The sequence below is a fragment of the Seriola lalandi genome, unplaced genomic scaffold, assembly GCF_002814215.2.
Source record: "Seriola lalandi dorsalis isolate HSWRI2012SDOR001 ecotype SW California unplaced genomic scaffold, Sedor1 jcf7180002054689, whole genome shotgun sequence".
Taxonomy (NCBI): Eukaryota; Metazoa; Chordata; class Actinopteri; order Carangiformes; family Carangidae; genus Seriola; species Seriola lalandi.
In genome coordinates, this window is record NW_019525242.1 from 312,571 (window position 1) to 331,219 (window position 18,649).

The following is an 18,649-nucleotide window of genomic DNA, read 5'->3' on the forward strand; positions in this document are numbered from 1 at the left end:
CTGACACTTCTCCTGTAATTATTTTGTAGCAGCGGGGACGAACGGACACTTTGAATTACAGCTCTGGTTCAATAACTGTTATATGTAGATGCTTGTATTGTAGGGTTTCATTTCACTATAAAACACTGGCCCCTAATATGGTTTATTCTCTGGAATAACATGACAAAATGATGCTTGTACAGATGTTGCAGAGGTTGCAGTGCACTGAGCTCTCAGGGCCGACGTAGGATAAGGCACGTGTGGACATCAAAAGTCAAATAAGTGTGTTGTTGACTTACAGACCCCAGCCTCCATCTGGCAGCTGAACGGAGCGCAGGTACCTCACCATCTCCTTCTTCCAGGCCTCGGCCAGAGGGATCTTAGCCACATGACATGTGATCAGGAGGCCTGAGCAACACACACACGAGCACACAGAGAGAGAGAGAGAGAGAGAGAGAGAGAGAGACAGAAGCACATGCATGAAAAAACTGGTATCATGCAATACTGAGTTGTGTTCTGTTTACTCTAACAGCTCCACCTGCACCACATACCACCGTATCAAACTATCTAAGCAAAAAGATGGGAATGATTTTTAAAGAAATGGCTTATAAGATACTGAACTGTCACTCTGGGACTTTTTTTCACTGTATTTTCTACAATGACTATACAGGCTTTCTATTGCTATGTCATTTAGAGACACAAAGCGTGCATGTGTTCTGTAACTTGCAGAAATCTCATCACTTGTGTCTGCCAGCATCTTTGAAAACACTGTATCACTGGAGGATGACACATTCTACACATAGTGACTTTTAATTTACAGTTTATGTGGAAGGACTAAATATAGCCACTGTGTATTTCAGGCGTCAAATGAAACAGCATGTGGAGGAGGATCTGTCTTACCTGGGAGCAGGAAGAGAGGCCCGCCGTAGTCCCCTGCCCAGTGACCGTCCTCGGCCTGGAGGTGCCTGTAGAAGTCCATACCTTTCAGAGCAGCATCCACAGCCGTGTGGGCGGCAGGGGAGCCGGACGCAAACTTACTCTGTGGAGAGAAGATGGGATTAGAGATTACTTCAGGAGTCTGCCTTCCACCATGGTTACCAGCAGTAAATACAGCTCAGAGTACAACACTGTGTTGTGAATGATCGGATTAGTGTCCAATATGTTGTAAATGGGACAACTGACATCAACACACCCCATCCAAGGGGTCACTGAATAGTTTGACGAGTATGAAAATGATGTGAATCGTATGCTATGGCCTTCACAGTCACCAGATCTCAACCAGTTTAACAGCTTTGGGAGATTTTGGATGGACGTGTTACACAGCGCTCTCCGCCACCATCATCATATATACATCGAATATCTTTTGGAAGAAGGTGTTCATCCTCCAGTAGAGTCCAGACACTTGTAGAATTAATGGAGCATTGAAGCTGTTCTGGCAGCAGGTGCTGAAACAACACCTCACTGAGACTCTTTATGTTGGTTTTTCCTATAATTTGTCACCTGTCATCCGTAGTTATCTACATAGTGGACACTAAAAAGTGAATATTGAGTTGTAACTGAGTGACTGAACCGTCCCACAGGCAGATTAAGTGTGGAACTGCAGTTGTAACAGAAGCACAGGTCTGAAACCGCTGGCGCTGTTTTGTGATTGTAAAAACTTCGATTTACCTGCCTGAACTAACTTCGCTCTTATAAAAAACCCACCGTGTCCAGGCCTAGTGAGTGGGCTTCCAGCATGGTCTGCTCTCTGTCTGGGGTTTCCTGATCTTCCACGTAGCGCCACGTCTGCCTGCCCTCAACATTAGTCAGTCTCCAGCGGCTCAGGTCTGTGGCTGGCTCCGTCTTGTACGGCCCCCCTCGCCTCCGTAGGTGCCTGGAAGAGACAGCTGGTTCTTAAACTTAGATTTTTATACTAAATGTGGAATATTAAAAAGTCTTCCACAATAGAAGTATTTCTGCGGATTAGCTGATCAAAGGTGAAGCCAATAATTCTGCTGCTGGATTTGAGCTCATGTGCACGTGTGACACACAATCCAAAAGTGTGTAGAATATGAAGTAATGAAAGCAGAATCATTATAAAGGCAGTGATTTCTCCCTGTTAAAGCCAGAACCCAGCAACAGCCTGGTGAGGAAGCCAGTCTTCACATTAAGGTTTCTTATAATTAACCATTTACAGGGAATTGGCACAATAATTGGCATTAATACTTTTACAATATATTGCAACCTAATTAAAACCTTTGTGAAGCTTATAATAAACCTATAAATCTGTTTGTTAGCTTCGTCAGAGGCGTTCATATATGTTGTGCTTTTTATTGTCAGTGTCACCTTGTCATATTTAGTTCCTACCTATTTGGTTATAATTACTGATACATTATCGTGTAAATGCAATCTAATTTTGTAGCTCTCACAACTTTATACTGTATACTTTGAGTTGTTTTAACTTCAACACATTACATTTTAGAAATTGATGACAGTTTTTTTTTGTAAAATCTGAATCTAAAAAGTAAGTCATACATGGAGCTGTCAAATTAATAGTGGAGGAATAAACGTAAATAAGTAAATATCCGAGTTAATCATTGTACTTAAATACAGATGTTACTTTATTATATTCCACCAATGAATTTTATTATTGCTTATGTATTTAAAAAATACTTCCATTCTGAAAGCTTTGCATGTTATTTTCAGTCACACGTGTCTGCTCTGACATCACTGTAGTAAACTACAGTAGCTAGTCAAGACATAAATATCACCCGGTTCACACTTTTCTAATCAACGTTACAGCTGTGTTCAATCGTAAATACATTAATTAAGATTTTTTAAAAAGCATTTTCACCTGCCGTCGCTTCCTCGTCATTATTCCTGTTGAGAAAACCTGTAATAAACTACTTTTGGCGACATTACCCGTTAAATTAATAAATAAATATATATACTCACGTTCCCTCAGTCATGGCTATGGTTGACAGATACACAGTTGAAACCTCCGCTGAAACATATGAATTAATTTCTTTTCACCTGTTCTGAAGCCGCGGCCCCTTCTGCTGTTTTCATGGGAACTGTAGTTCTTTGAAGACACCATAATTCGTCGTTCAGTAGAGTAAGTACTACATTCCCCAGGACACATGGCGGTGCCGTCCGAGGAGTTTTCTACATGGAGAGACATGAGCAGAGACTCGTCTGTCCAATCACGCACCGACTGGGCGGAGAAATGGGCGGGTCTGCCGTGAGGTTCTCCAATCAGAGCGCTGCTAGGATAAATACTACACATGTGCTCACAAATTGATTATGATGACAGCATCTAAATGAAGCTAAATGGGAAATTTACATGAAAAATATCATTTTTATTCAATATTTATACAACAATTTCACAACTCAACAGTACAAAAATAAGTTCAAACTAAAGCTGAAGCCGTTCAGTGTTCAAGCACAATCCAAGTAATTCAATGTGTTAATGACGAGAAAAAGCAGCTTTTCTACAGGTTTTAACACACTTCACGAGTCAGCATCTCATCAGGTTTGTGCAAAAACCAACAGACTGTATTTGTACTTATAGACACACACATTTAAAAGTTATAAATGCTAAATCAAAGGTACAAAAATTAAACCAAGAGTAGAAATCTTTGAATTTCTTCTCTACTTCTTCACACTCAGACCTTAATTAAAAACAAAAAATATGACACACATGGTTCCGGTCAGTGAATCAGACCTCAACAGACTAAAGATGAAAAGTTCGCAAGACAGTGACTCAGCAAATACATCACAGTGGTCTGTCGATGGAGACGAATGGCTTTTTTGTCCTCACTTCTCAAACATCTGAATAAATCCAAAGACGTTAAAATATTCTGCGGCAACAGTTCATCAGTCATCGACAATGTTAAGCAGACCGTTCAGCTTCAGTCTGCAGGCCATCTCTTCCTCTTGGCTTGCCACAATCTGTCGATGGAGTTCCTTCAGTCGCCATGCCATAGACACAGGCACGGTTTTAGGCCAGTCTGCTTTCTCCGACGGATCGTCAGACTCCTGAAAAATCACGACAAAGAGAATGCATGATAACTGTAAACTGTACTTGCAACATTTACAAAATACTCAAATTAAATCTCTTGTCATTTGCAGCCACATTTATTTTAATGGAAAATCCAACACAAACTGGCTTCAAGTGTAAGGATCGGTTCGGCCAAACTTGCTTCTCAACGGGTTCTTGAAAAGAAAAGAATCATGGAAGAGAGAGAGAGAGAGAGAGATAGAAGAGATGTCGTACCTGTGCAAGTGCAACATCTTTAATCTTGGCTGTGGGGGCTTGAATTATGGTTGTGGGCATGGACAGCAGGGTGGAGGATGGAACGAAGAGCGGTGTGGACAAGTGGTCCAAGGGGTCCCCGTCCAGCCAGCGTTGTAGCTGATCCATGCTCCTGCGCAGAGATACAGTGGTGTGTGTTAGACATGACACAATCATACTGTAGATTATCTTTGGCAAATAAGAAATTGTAACAGAAATTGAATCATTCATTTTACCAATGAAACAAATAGTAACCTTCAATTTAATTCAACAATTTCTTTAGTAAGAAAAATAGTAAACTAAACAATGGCACTGAGCGTTTATCTCATTCTGTACTTAATGATAAAATGATTCAGTCCTCATTCACATACACCTGCCCTTTCAATACTGTTTTTAGCAAAATGGTGTATCAACATCAACCCTACATGCACTGCATCTATGTTAACAGCAGAGCTGTTGCTGTACCTTTTGCTTTCAGCCTTCTCCTCCTCTAAGCTCCGGAGGACTTTGTGGGCCAGCAGCTCCTGTGACGTGGGAATGTGTGTGATGTCCAGGGGGGCTGCCGTGGCCTCGAGGGGCTCTGCCAAAGTGTGGAACAACCTCTGTCTGAGGAACAGACTGGTGGGTGTGGCACAGGCAGCTGCACTTGCCCTGAAGATGGTGGAGGGAGGTGAGGATGAAGGAGGGAGACAGGGAGAGGTTTAGAAAAGGAGGACCAGTGTAGCAGGAGCCGTTGTCCATGTCAGTTGCTCAACAGTCTAGAAGACGAATGACACTTCCTCACCCTTCCATGCCCTGATGCTTCTCCTTGTGTGTTTGCTTGATGGCCTGGCTCCATTCCTCAGGTGGCTGGAAACCCTTCAGTGACTCTGTGGGGAAGTAAACCAGGATCTCCCCATCCTCTGTCACAGCATCTTTAACAACAAGACAAACATAGTTACATATTAAAATACAGGTCCTACAGTGTCTGTTGGTACAGGTGGAAAATGTGTGTTGATCTAAACCACAGTGAAATAACTTTCCACAAGAAAGCCCTCACCTTCACAGGCAGGCGGTCCAGGTATCTGCCAGTCTTTCAGTTTGTGGTCTATGCAGATGACCAGCACGTCATCCCAGGGGATCCGGCTGTAGGCTGGACACACACTCTCATCTGCACTGCTCCAGTTTCCCATGGTTACCTTGGATCTGGGGGTTCGGGTACGGTGACCTTTCAGCATGACCCTTTCCAGAAGGTTTTCCAGCCGTGACATCAAGAGAGGCTGACTGCAACGTGAGACTGGGATCTGAGCGGCATAGTGATAGATGGAGGAGCAGAGCTCAGACCATGAGTCTAGAGAGGGGGAGAGATAATAAAGGAAGGAAGAATGAAGTAGGAAGTACAATAAATGGATTATTGGCTTCTTTTGTACTCAGATTACACAGGAGTGGGAAAATGCAAACAAAAATGACACCAAAGTTGTCTCAGTTACTGACCAGTGGGAGATAGCTGATCCCACTGTGGCAGTTGCAGGCTGAGGATGGCTTTGCGAAGCCAGGCCAGGTGCTGAGTCGAGTTCCAGCCCAGGATGAGGGACAAAGTCCCGGGTATTAGGCAGGCAGAACTCGCCGGGCGGCCACGAGAGTTTGCAGAGATCCTGTGATGAGACTTTGTCAGCAACGTGAGCCAGGACGGCGTTGTACAGCTGGATGACAGGTGCGGGGTCCTGGGAAGGAAGACGGGCGGCGGCTCGCTCCTGTCGGTGGGTGTAAACTCTGGGACTGAACTCACGACTCAAAGTGGCCTCGACAAGCTGCACCAGGGTCTGACAGGAGAGAGGGAAGGGTGGTGGAGCATGGGCGAGCAGCCAACGCATCGCTTGGCTTAGCTAGAGACACACAACAGGGGCAACGGGAGGTGGGAGAGAAGACGGAGCGAGTTAATAGACCATAAAGACTTAGAAGACTTAATTATTGGACAGACAGACATTTTCAAAACAATTTTGTGGTTAGCAATTTGTTAATTGTCGCATTTTTTATGTCTTCATTAAGGAACTATATATTTTTGCATTTTTGTAAAGGTTCTAATGACACCATTGTATGTTTTTGCAAAACCCAATAAACAATGTGTAAAAAAAAAAAGACAAACCATAAAGACCATAAAGAGGCAACTTGCTAAGGTAAAGGAGTGACTCAACAAGGCAAGCAAGATGAAGGAGGAGATGATACAAGCTTTGGGTTTGCCACCTCAGCTGATCAATTTGATTTGAACAATAACTTGCTGGACTGACAGCTTGTGTCAGAGAAGAAAGATACTGACATATATCCTGTCTCTCTTTTCAGAAGCTCACTTTAAAATCAGACAAAGAGAATGATAAGATGAGAAGGGAGGAAAAGAGAGAGAAACTGAAAATACGCTGATGTAAGAAAAACAATCTTTTCTCCCTCATTGAACTCTCTCGACCCCGCCCCTGGGTATGTGTCGTACCTGTTTGGATCCCTGGATGTCACTTGTGGTCTCTGGTATGAAGAAGAATGTGTACTCTGATATCAGGCCTTCCTTCACCAGTGTGTGCAGCATCAGAGCTGAGGGACAGAGGATCAACATATTTTGCAGATTATTTCAGAAAAGCAGACTGACATACAATGCAGCTTCATCAGCCTGCTTTTTATTAATGCATAATTTATCTGAGGTTGTGTTTATACTCATGACCGTTACTTAAATCTTGGAGTCTACTAATCACGTTATTACTGTCGTTAATTACCTTCTACAAGTTTCTGTGTGTCATCAGTGCCACCATCAGGCCCTGGCACCAGAACGACCAGGGGCAGGGGGCAGTGCCAGGTGCTGGCCTGTTGTAGCTGTTTGAGCTGAAGCAAGGCTGACAGCAGAGGCACATCCTGTTCATCGTGCCCGGGCTCCACGATGGGCATGGCAGGGAGCAACATGATCAGAGCTCCTGTCCCGTGGAGCTCACAGCTCTCCTCCATTTTGGACAGGCCGTCTTCAGTCAGCGGACCTCGGGACGCCTGCGACACAACAAGAAGAAGAGGAGCGGTCAGAAAAGTGCCACAGCAGGCCAGATAATATTTTTATCTACCTAAATAACTACAAAATTATATAGAGAGAGTAGATACAAATATTTACACTATTATACTAATGTGGGTAATTAATAGATTAAGATATATAGTGGAGCAACTATAGTGCTTGATGCTTTGTTGATGAATATACATTCAATTTGAAATAAAATAATGGATAGTGACAAACCTCTCTTTTAATTTGTGTAATTTTACATCAATACAGAAAGACGCAAGAGTGAGTGGGAGGTGGAAGACAGAGCACAAATTGCAGGATTTTAAAGTAGTTGGACACATAGCTACTAAATATTTCTCGGGCAGCTGTGTCTTGTTGTGTTAGTTAGTCGGTGTTAGTTCAGGTACAGAGGGGCTCACATGGTGCTCACAGTTGACAGAGTTGAGAGTTACATTGGAGGTGGAGTTGCCAGTCAATATGAGAGTAAAGGTGACAATGCAAAAGAAGAAATTAGTAATGGGGCTGCAAAAGACGCAAAAACTAAACAAAGAAAAAAATATATAATGGTTGGTTTACCAAAATCAACAGCTCATTCTAAAAAAGGTCGGTGTGCACAGGAAAAGTAGAAAATGATCAATAGCCTGTAGATGAGCAGGAAATCATTTGCATAGTGGAGAAAAACCTCTTTATGTTATGGCTGTTTTCTAAGTGTTTGGCTGCAGTCGTCCATACGAGCTGCAGTCTGATCTAACCTTGACGCTGATGTGGACTTTGTGAGTGCGTTGTCCTTTCTCCTGCAGTGTGTTGGTGACACAGAGGGTCTGCAGTGTGCCATCTGGCTGCTCCTCCCTGAGCTCAGACGCCTTGTCACCACCAAGTTTCACCTCCAGCCAGTCTGACAGGATCCTAATACAAAAGACAGGAGGACAAGCTCAGTGACAGGTTTGATGAATACCGGGTGCAGTATTCACAAATGAACCAAATATTTAAGGGAAATGAAATATCTGCCTGTCACAACTGCTGTTACTGTGTTGACCTTCATGTTGCACTGCAGCTGCCTACCTGTCTGCCAGGCTGGCTACGCTCTCGTGGTCGCTGGGTAAGAGGACAGCAACTTTCCAGAAGACGCGGTCGGGTGGGTCAGGGATGTTTTCTGCCACCAGTGCTGGCAGGTCGAGCGGCGCCCACACCGTCTCCCTGAGAACAACATCAAGAAGAGTCAAAACTCTGCGTGGTGACATGGACCTCAGACTGAACAAACACACTAATCAACTCAAGACTTACTCAAGCAGCTGCTGATAGTAGTAGTGGACTCTCATCTGGTGGATTGCTTCTTGCCTCATCTTTAATAACCTTCACAAGATCCAGAACATGTTTCATACTTACAGGAGCAGTAAAGTGACCAAACAATCATACATCAAATACTGTTAACTATGTAATAAATGCCTTTCATTGGACTTCACGTTGTCCAGAGATCTACTTGGAGATGAAAATACCTGGTGCTGGACAGGGCTAGGGTGCCGGCGTTTCCCAGGTTGATCAGACCACGGGCCAGATCTGCTATGGAGGGCTGTGCAGGGGCGCTGGGAGCCAGAGCCTTGAGTTTGAATCGAGGGTCCACACAGCAAGGAGCTGCAGGGAAACCTCTCATCTGTCTCTTCAGCTGCCGACGAACTGCTACCACATCACGCCACCTGGTGGTGCAGAGGAGAAGGGACGAAAAAAGGTTACAGATACAATTAAATATCCTCTTATAATTTACTGTAACAGTGTTACAATGACATACTGGTGTGTCAGTTTAACTGGTCGATATTGTCAAATATTTGATATTGGCCCAGCAAAGAAATGTCTGTCTGGGTTTTGTGTGAGATGAGCTGTGGCTTTCTGTTTTCTTACCTTTTGATGTACTTGTGGATACGTTGCAGCTCAGCATCGAGGATTTCTTCAACCATCAGAGCAATATCTGCATTCAGAGTCTCCTCAATTAGACTGGTGCAGACCTGCTCTGTGCATTTAGCCACACACTCTGCTTTCTCATTCACTGCCTGCCTGGAAGAGGTTAACAAATAAAAAGATTACAATTAAATTCATCAAAGAAAAGAGAAGAAAATACCCTTCCCTCCTGTTTTCACAAATAATTATGAAAGAGTCATGTTACCTATGTAACCTACTTTGAGATCTGGTATTACTAACAGCCCATGTAAAATGTTGAAACACTCAAATTCAGATCAAATTTGGATGAGTTTTAAAATCTTACTGGATCTCAGAGGCAGCCGTCTCCTTGATGGTCTCATCTAAAACTTCATGGATGAGCTCTGTGCAGAGAGAGAAGCTGAACTGAACCAGGAAAGCCTCGTGCTCCTGCTTCCTCCTGGTAAATTAAAACCAGAATATGGGTGAGTACTAAATCATTGCACAACCACACTCTGGATGCTTTGCTCACAGTTTACACTTCTGCTTGAATAAAAATATCAAAAAAATGAAAAGAGATGACAATGGTTAACTTGTGTCCTGTTTTTTGGTTCAGGGTAGAAGATATTTCTTAATTGAGCCGAGGGTCATGATAAATCGCAGCGTGCTGTAATCAACATGTCAATATCAGGCTGTGCTTCATTGTCACTAGACCAACCTGGCTTCTTCAAGCTTGCGCTTCTCTTCAGCAACACGCTCCTGCTCCAACTTGATCTCGGTGGAGGACATCTCCTGCAGCATCTGTCCCAACACCTCATCCACCAGTGTCTCCACCTGCAAACTGCTTTCGCTGTAGAACCACAAAGGTAATAGAACAGCATGTTAAGGTATGTTATTTCAACTTAAGCACAAGAAAAGCTGGTACAGAAGATGGATGGATTATAGATCACATCAACTTACACAAGAGCAGTTGTGGCGTAGCTGGCACCGACATCAGCTACTTCCCTCACTGCTGTTTCAACCACCTCTTCAATCACGCAGTCCAGTACAGCCATTATGTCCTGCAGGTACAAGACAGCCGGTCAGTACAGGTCCAATGGTAAAACCTTTTTCAGCCTGAATAGTTTTATCTATAACAGTGCATCACTGCAATGTAACTACAGAAATATAAATGTTAACATAAAAGCGTAATATTTTCCTCTGAAATGTGGTGAGGCAGTGGTATAAAGTTGCCTATAAGTACCACAAAATTACTTAAGTAAATACTTGAATTCTTGAGTAAATGTGCTTCCCACCACTGATCCTAAGTCACCATATTTACAGCATCAGTCAGACATACAGAGGGAAAAGTGTACAACAGCTACAGTGCAGGCATTTCAGTGAGAATGAATCAGACCATCTATCGTCCCCACCTCATCGCTGTACACCGGCCGAGGTTTGGCTGGAGGTGATGGGGGTTTGACAGGTTGAGGCTGAGATATCGGCTGGAAGAGCTGCTGGGCGTCTGCTGGGAGGGCCGAGCTGTAACTGGGCTCATCTGGAACAGCTGGAGGCAGCACGAACGCAGAGGGAGTGTCTAGAAGTGACGTGACCTGCGGCTGCAGCTCAGCGCTGGGGGATGCCGTAACCTCCAACTTGGCAGCAACAACTGAGACAATGAAAAAAATCAGTGAATGAATTTGAATTTCTACACTGATGTGATAAGATTATGTTCTTGTTCCTCATAATGGATTTTACGATGTCTAGTGAAATGACACAGGTACTGTCACAGTGTTTTCTTCCTCATAAAAATGAACCAGTGGGTCGACAATGCAGCAAAATCTGTATTTTACTTCACCTCTTTACTTTCCAACTCTCTACACAAACAGTGGTCAATGGAGAGCGTGTCTGTGCCAGGGTTAGGACATGTAAAATGGAAGCAGTACCTTTATACTGGCTTGACGTGGGCTCAGCCTGAGGGCCCTCTCCACGGTACTTGTTCTGGGAGTCGAAGCTGCAGACAGGAATGTGCTGGGGAGGGTTGGGGAGGGGGCCTCCATTCACCACCTCTCCAACCAGCACTGTTTTCTTTGCCAGGATGACCTCGGACTTCTTCTGGGACAGCGGCAGCTCTGGATCCTGATACGCTGTACGACTCAGCTCAACAATGCTGTGAACAAAACAACAACATTTGCACAAAATACTGGGATCCATAACATTCCTGTCTCAGGTGGACAGAGTTCAACTTGATCAATACCAGTGACTTATGATTGCTAACTCTGCTAAGGAGGTTATGTGTTTGGTCCTGTTTGCCTGTCTGTCTGTTTGTTAATACACTGCTCAAAAAAATTAAGGGAACACTTCATCATCACAGTAGAACACCAAGTCAGTTAAACTTCAGGGATATCAATCTGTCCATTTAGGAAGCACAAGTGATTGTGAATCAGTTTCACCTGCTTTGGTGCAAATGAAAGAGACAACAGGTGCAATGGAGAGGCCAAAGCAACACAACTCCCAGAAAGGGAATGGTTTTACATGTGATGGCCACAGACAGTTGCTCTCTCCAGATCCTTCCTCACTGATTCTTCTCTAGTTCTGTGTTTTGCTAGTGTCCTTGTCACTACTGGTAGCACGAGGCGGTGCCTGCAGCCCAGTCAGGTTGCACAGGCACAACTCTGAGGAATAGAAGTGTGTAACTTACTATGATGAAGCTAATATCAGGTGTTCAATTAAAAATATTTCTAAAAAAACCCCCCCAAAAAACAATATCAGAGCACAAGTAGACACTTACCCATCGCTGACATTAAGGCCGTACTGCTGGATGAAGTCAGTAGCTTCTGCGATGTCGGGGAACATAAACATCCGAGCTATGTCCTCAACTGGAAACGCAGTCGACCGCGGACCCACAGTGTGGGCAATGTTGAGGGTCTTCAAGGCCTTAGCTCTGACCTGCACAGGCACAAAAACAAACAGGAAAGAATAAAGAAACAGAATGAAAATATTGAACAACACAACATTCACATTACTGCTTGTTCCATCATGTGACATTTCCAAACATATTAACTTCTTTAATGCCAATAACCATAAACAAGCATTGTATACAACAGAGCAGACCGTTGTCACACAAATCATTTTTCAGCTGTATAAAATTAAAATCTAATTCATAGAACTGCAATGATTAGTCGAGTACTTGATTAGTCAGAAAATTAACATGCAACTATTTTCATAATTGATTCATTGTTTAGCTCCTGAAATGTGAATAGTGGCTGGTTTACTTTGTAAACTGAGAAATATGTCGGGCTTTGGACTGTTGGTTGATTATTTAAAGATGTCACTGTGAGCTCTGGGAAACATTTTATAGATAAAGAGATTAATGGAGAAAATAATCTTCAGATTAATGAAATAATGAAATATTTGGTTGCAGTTGTACTAATTAATTTATACCCTTTGATATGCATCTCATCCTCGATGACTGGTATAGATTAAATATGGAAAATTCGTAAAAGACAATGATTTTTGCTTGGATTCATCTTATCAGTGCACATGATTAATACAAATAAGCTCTAAAATAATGCAACGTTCAGAAACTTTTCACGGGTTCATGATTTCCTCCTCCTCATTCATTAGCAGAAGAATAGAGTTTCTGACCTGGTTGAAGTATCTGTGCAGGAGGCAGCTGGCGAGGTACGAGGCTCCTTTCACCAGCTTGAAGAAGCGCACAAAGTTGTTGCTGTTGACTGCAGTGAATACATGAACTGCAAACTTCACCTCAGGGGAGTTACGCACATCGTCACGGAACTGCTGCACCTCACTGTGTGGACATGAAGTGTGAGGAGGTTTTTCTTTAGTGTACAACAAAGCAACAAAATATGCCCTAAACTCATAAGTCACAGGGCCTGTATACAATCTTTTCCAGAGCTAATGTCTTGGGGTGGGGGAAATGACATTTCACATTTTATGAACATTTAATTATTATTTTTATTATTAATCATCTGTGTGTGTGTTTGCATGACTGACCGCAGGATGTCTCCGTCGTTGAGCTTCAGCAGCACGTTGTACTGGCGGAACTCCGCCTCCCGGGGGCAGTAGATTTGACGTGTAGCCAGGTCCTGGTACATTTCTTTGAGACTCTGCAGACACTTTGTCATGTTCTCGTTGTTGATCTTGGCGTCAAAAGATGACATGTGCTCCTCACAGAGATGGTGGGCGCAGTGCACATGGAAGCGTGTGCACTTTTCGATCAGCGACACTGTATGTGGGCAGCACAGGTGCTGCTGGGTAATGTCCTGTGGGTGTGATAGAGGAACGGATCAGTCTGTAATACATGCTCCAGTAGACCTAGGAAGTGTGTTGGAACAATGGGTTTGCTGTTACACACCAATGGGCAAACTTTGTAATGTAAAACTAATGCCTAAAACTCAAACCTGCAAACTATACACCATAGATTTATTCTTAAATAAATGAAACCTATGTTGAAAAAATTTATGTAAAATTAAATGGAGCATGGTGCACAGTGCAGCATGGACTGAATTCGGGTGAGATAAGAATTTTGTTACTGCAGATTATTAGCATTTTGATGGCTCCCAGTAGCTCCCACAGATTCACAGAATATAATCTATACAAACCATAGATCCGAAATAAATCTGCTCCGAATGTAACTACATCAAATACACAGACTACCCCACATAACAACCAACACAATGTTTGCCTGGTACTACTCAATGCTGCAGACATTTCTTTGCACCTTCAAAAGAGAAGCTTCAATCAAATCAAAGCAAATCATTTTTTGTAATTACAGACAATATCTGAAGAGGGCGGCTGATCTGAAGCAGAGCCTCACCTTACGAATACCACGGGTCCTGTTCCAGACAAAGTCATACCAGTCGCGGTAGTTGTCCTGGCCCTGGTCCATGATCTGAGTCACCAGGTAGTCCATGGTCCTGCTGAGCACAGGCAGAGGGCGCAACTCAAAGGGCAGGGGCTCCTCCTGGTCGGCCGAGGAGCGACTGTACTCCTTGATGGCTGCTGCGTGATCCACCTGGTTGGGGACAGAAGGTGATAGTTTCATTTTTTGTCCACGGTGTCCCTCCTGTCTTCAGAGTACCTACAAGCTCCCGTTTGCAGAAGCAGCGACTTTATCCTTTAAGCTACAATATCTATTTACATATTCCTTATGCCTGGAGAACAGACAACTTCAATGTGATCTTATACCACAAATTTATTAATATGCATGAACCCAAATAACCAATAAATGCAGGTAGATAATAAAAAAAAACATTTGGCAGGGAGTAAAGGAAGAATACCAGAGACATGATGTAACACCTCACTGTCCCATCTCAGCTGAAAAAGGCAGATATTCTTCAGCCTGAATGTGAGACATAAGCTTTAAGAACATTACCATCTCAGTGTCTGGGAAGACCTCGAATACGCTGAGCTGGTTCCGTGTCTCTCTCATGTACCTCTCCTTCTCTGGACACATGTCAGGACACGTCCCCACAAACACCTTAGACAGGTCCAGGTCTGTCCGCTTTGGCCGACCTGTGCCACACAAATTAAAATGACTCTCGTGTATTTTTTAGCCACGTTAAAGGCTGCATTAGACTGTTGACGTAAACGTAGCATCACCTTGACGCAGGACCTTGTCTCTCTGCTCCAGGAGGCGGTACTTGTCCTCAGCAGTCTCTGCCAATTGACCAATGAGGTGGAGAAGGGAGGAGGGGACTGGGCGCTCTGAACTCTGGGACTCCGTGCTGCTCTCTTTCTGGGGTTCAGTGTCTGACTGCAGACCCTTGACCAGTGGTGGCTTCTTCACTGGAGAGCTGGCACAAAGAAGTACACATGTTAGAGAACCACAGCACAGCAACTTTCTTACCTCCATTTAGCACGTCAATTGGTCTGGACCAAGTACATGAAAGCATTACGACTAAAGTTAACTCCAAAACACTGCAATAATAACAAACACTTTCATACTGGTGTGGTGTTACCTGCGGCTGAAGGCCACTGTGCTGCTAACTGCAGGAGCTCTGAGTGCAGGTCTTCTGAGAGGGGAGGAGGGAGCCTTGGGCTCTTTCTCCTCCTGGCTTTCTTGCTCTGCCTCCTCCTTTCCTGCTGCAGCTCTGCTCCCTTTCTCCCCCGGACCTAACACACACACACACACACACACACACACACACACACACACACACACACACACACACACACACACACAGTTAATTGCTGTAAGGAATTAAAGATGATATGAAATAAAGTGCTCAGGACTCTCTACATAAGTGTAGATCTAAGTCCTTGTTTTCCATAGTTAGTTTTATTTGTAGGGCTGTATTAATTCCATGTTATCTGAGCTCTCATTGAAATACATCGTATTTACTTTGCTTCTTTCTCTGCCACAAGAGGAGGAGTTCATGTCGATGCAGGACTCTGCCTTTCTTCTTGGCCTTTGCTGCTGATGCCTGAAAGAAAAAGACAATTATCAACATCTTTGGCCTGTCGCAAAAAGCAGGTTAAGTGGGTTAGCTAGCTAACTGTTGGTGTTATCCTTAGTGTTAGTGTAGTAGTTTTTTTTCCAAACTTGTTGAAACTCAAAACATGAGCAAAGCAGCTTTAATACTGTTCTTCTCGCAAATAGCTGGCCTGGTACATAGCTGACATTATGTGTAACAAATAAAAATAAAAGTGTACTAATAAAACAAAGCCAGCTGAGGACTACATTGGGAGAATGGTTTGCATGAAGAGGCTGGATAATTCAACACAGCCATAGAGTAAAGTGAACTTGTTCTAGTAAGGATGAGTATGATGACTGTCACTCACATGGTCGTCAAAGTGGACTATAGCCAGGTTCTTGCCAGGCCGACACAACACCTTAGAAACTTTGCCGAAACGAGCAAAGTGCTTCATGAGTGTGTCCTTTTTGTTGAGGGCTGCAGGCAGATCCCTGCACTGGATGGTGGTGCAGTCAGTAGGAGACATGCCACCGAGGCTGTCCGAGCTCTCCCTGCGTACGCCACGTTTCACAGGGGTTACGGTTTCAAGCTTTGGGTCAGAGGGTTTTGCTGCATCTGGATAAGGATATGGGTAATAGGCAAAGGATATGATGAGCATATTCTAATACACTTCTTTATTTATTGTACTTGGAATTCAGCAATATGAAGATTTATTCATCAAAACCAAAATTATTGTGTTTTTCACAGAAGAAAAGAGAAACAAAATGAATATATGTGTATTACATGCTGCTCACAAATAAGTATCACAAATAAAATTCAAAAAAACAAATTTGAAGTTTTTTTTAAAATTGGGTGTGGAGAACTTGTAACTAGCCTCTTCAATTCAGCAGTTTAGAGTATGTCATTAAAAACTGAAAAAAATCACTGATAAACTGGTTAATCAAAGGCAAATTTGAAGTAAAGTCTAGGAAACTGGTTCCTAATCATTAAGGATACTCTTCACTATACAACAGTTGCTTGTCATGGTGCAAATAAGGTTAAAAAAATTCATAAACAAAACTTGATGCAAAAGACAGATAACATAATGTGTATGATTTGTGCATCTCACCTAACTCCTCAGCTTTTTCCAGCACTTCCCTGGTGAGTGTTTGTACAGCGGGTGGTGTAGCAGTCAGATCGTCACCCTGCCCTTGGACATCTTCCCCCCCTGTCTCGTCCCACTTCGATCCCTGCTCCTTTGTGGCCTCTCGCCTTACTGGGTTAGTGCCGTCTCTACGAAGACCACTCAGTGCCCTACTGAATAAGCCTCCCGTTGGGCCACGGGACCTCATTAGGGGCCTCTTTGGGGGGTGTCTTGGTGAATCTGTTTCTGCTGAAACATCCTCCTCAGTGGCAGGCTTCTCTGGGCCACTGCTGGGCGTCGCTGGATCGTCCTTGCGCTTGGTGCCTTTGCCAAATCGTGCGAATATATTTGTATCCGCTAGGGCCTCAAGGTTACTCCTTTTCTCATCTGTGCTAGTCTCTGCTTGACCTTTAGTTTCAGGATAAGGCGGGGGCTGGCCAAAATTAGTTCCTCCAAAAAGGGATGTTGTCTGGGGTAGGGGGGCTTTGGCTGTAAAGCTGAAAGAAGATGGGGTGGTGGGCTGGGTGGTGGATGCCTTAGTGCTGGAGAGAGGGGCCGGCTGGGAAAAGGTGAACTGCAAAGTGTTTGCAGGACCGCCACTATTGCTAGTTGTTGGTGGATTGTTTAGAGCAGGGATGGAGGGGGCTGCAGCAGGCTGTGAGAAGCTAAAGCCCAGCGACCCAGGTTTATCACCTGTCAAAAGGGAGAAGCCAGTGGCTGTGCTGCTGGTACTCATGGTGTTGGTGCTTGTCTGGTTCCCACTGCTGCCAAAAGGTGAACTGGACATTGAAGTAGTTTGTGGATTAGCAGGCTCAGGGCTGGCACTGAAAATGGGTTTGAAAAGTGCCTCATTGGCCGGCTTGAAACTGAATTCAGATGGCGCAAAAGCTCGGCTCTGGGTCACACTCTGAGCTGTGCCAAATGCACTGGTGGTGACACTGGTAGACGATGGCTGTCCAAATGCAGGCTGCCCAAATCCCAGTGGCTGAGGTTGCCCTACGACAGTGGTGGATCCAGAAGCCATCTGGGAGTTTCCGAACCCAGAGGGCTGTTGGCCAAATCCTGGGGCCTGCCCAAATGCAGAAGTCTGCCCGAATGCAGGTGTCTGCCCAAAGACTGAACTCTGGTTTGGTCCACTAGTCTGTCCAAAAGCTGGTGCTGCGCCTCTCCCAAAGCCTGAGCTGCTCATTCCTAATGACGGCTGTCCAAACGCTGGAGCTTGGCTTATTGTGGGCTGTGCAGAAGACTGTCCAAAGGCTGGGGCCTGTCCAAACATGGTATTTCCATGAGGTGTGGGCTGATTTAAGACAGATGGCTGTCCAAACGCTGATGGTTGAAAAAATCCCATAGTTGGGGGCTGATTGCTTGAACTTTGTTGTCCAAACGTCTGGAACAAACCTGTCTTCATAGTGTTGCTGGGGGCTTGGAAAGCTCCACCTTGTGGACTGCCGAACGGATTGGGTGGATTCATGGCGCAAATATTATCTGATGTTTAGTCCTCGGTTATTTGTTGAAGGGAACTTTTCTCATCCACACATTCAAGCAGAATAACTCTGTGACACTTTTCCAGCCTCCCAAGTTCTTCGCTGTAACACCCTATCACGTTAAAAGTCAAGAAAACATTATGAACACAGGAACGAATAAAAATACATGGCTCGACCGCTAGCATAAGCTAACAATACAAACATTGTGGAAGTTAACTGTCGCTTAGCTTTTACATTGCCCTTAAAGACGCAATTGACATAAAACTCCTAACATTCTACAAAACTATGCAACTTAGATACAAAAAAAACTCACCGTTCACAGTTAGCGTTTGCTATGTTGATTTTTTGGTTCAGTTTAAACATGCTCCCACATCCGCTTCCCGTCCGACAATTTTTTTGGTCCCCCGTTCAATGCTAAACTCCGTTCCGCGATTGCCAACGTCGACTGAT

At 44.1% G+C, this 18,649-nt stretch overlaps 2 protein-coding genes across 2 annotated transcripts in view; both read right to left on the reverse strand.

Moving 5' to 3' along the window:
- lss (lanosterol synthase (2,3-oxidosqualene-lanosterol cyclase)) overlaps positions 1 to 3,039 on the reverse strand; it is an 11,928-nt gene extending 8,889 nt beyond the window's left edge. The window contains exons 1-4 of the mRNA XM_023423049.2: positions 2,914 to 3,039; positions 1,684 to 1,852; positions 880 to 1,018; positions 279 to 387 (exon numbers count right to left, since the gene is read on the reverse strand). Of these exons, the coding sequence (XP_023278817.1) occupies positions 279 to 387; positions 880 to 1,018; positions 1,684 to 1,852; positions 2,914 to 2,927 (431 nt within the window). The 5' untranslated portion in view covers positions 2,928 to 3,039. The remainder of the gene's footprint in view (positions 1 to 278; positions 388 to 879; positions 1,019 to 1,683; positions 1,853 to 2,913) is intronic.
- A 257-nt stretch (positions 3,040 to 3,296) lies between these two features.
- Positions 3,297 to 18,640, reverse strand: mcm3ap (minichromosome maintenance complex component 3 associated protein). The gene is given in 30 exon segments (XM_023423198.2): positions 3,297 to 3,996; positions 4,235 to 4,385; positions 4,718 to 4,903; positions 5,037 to 5,166; positions 5,292 to 5,582; positions 5,726 to 5,816; positions 5,818 to 6,117; positions 6,717 to 6,814; positions 6,994 to 7,258; positions 8,015 to 8,168; positions 8,325 to 8,459; positions 8,547 to 8,615; positions 8,759 to 8,956; positions 9,159 to 9,311; positions 9,520 to 9,633; positions 9,892 to 10,023; positions 10,134 to 10,234; positions 10,586 to 10,821; positions 11,099 to 11,322; positions 11,944 to 12,101; positions 12,801 to 12,963; positions 13,170 to 13,438; positions 13,993 to 14,190; positions 14,551 to 14,690; positions 14,778 to 14,971; positions 15,137 to 15,290; positions 15,520 to 15,601; positions 15,960 to 16,207; positions 16,701 to 18,311; positions 18,513 to 18,640. Coding segments are annotated over 29 exon segments (6,282 nt in total). The 5' UTR covers positions 18,187 to 18,311; positions 18,513 to 18,640; the 3' UTR covers positions 3,297 to 3,834.
- Positions 18,641 to 18,649: the final 9 nt, after the last annotated feature.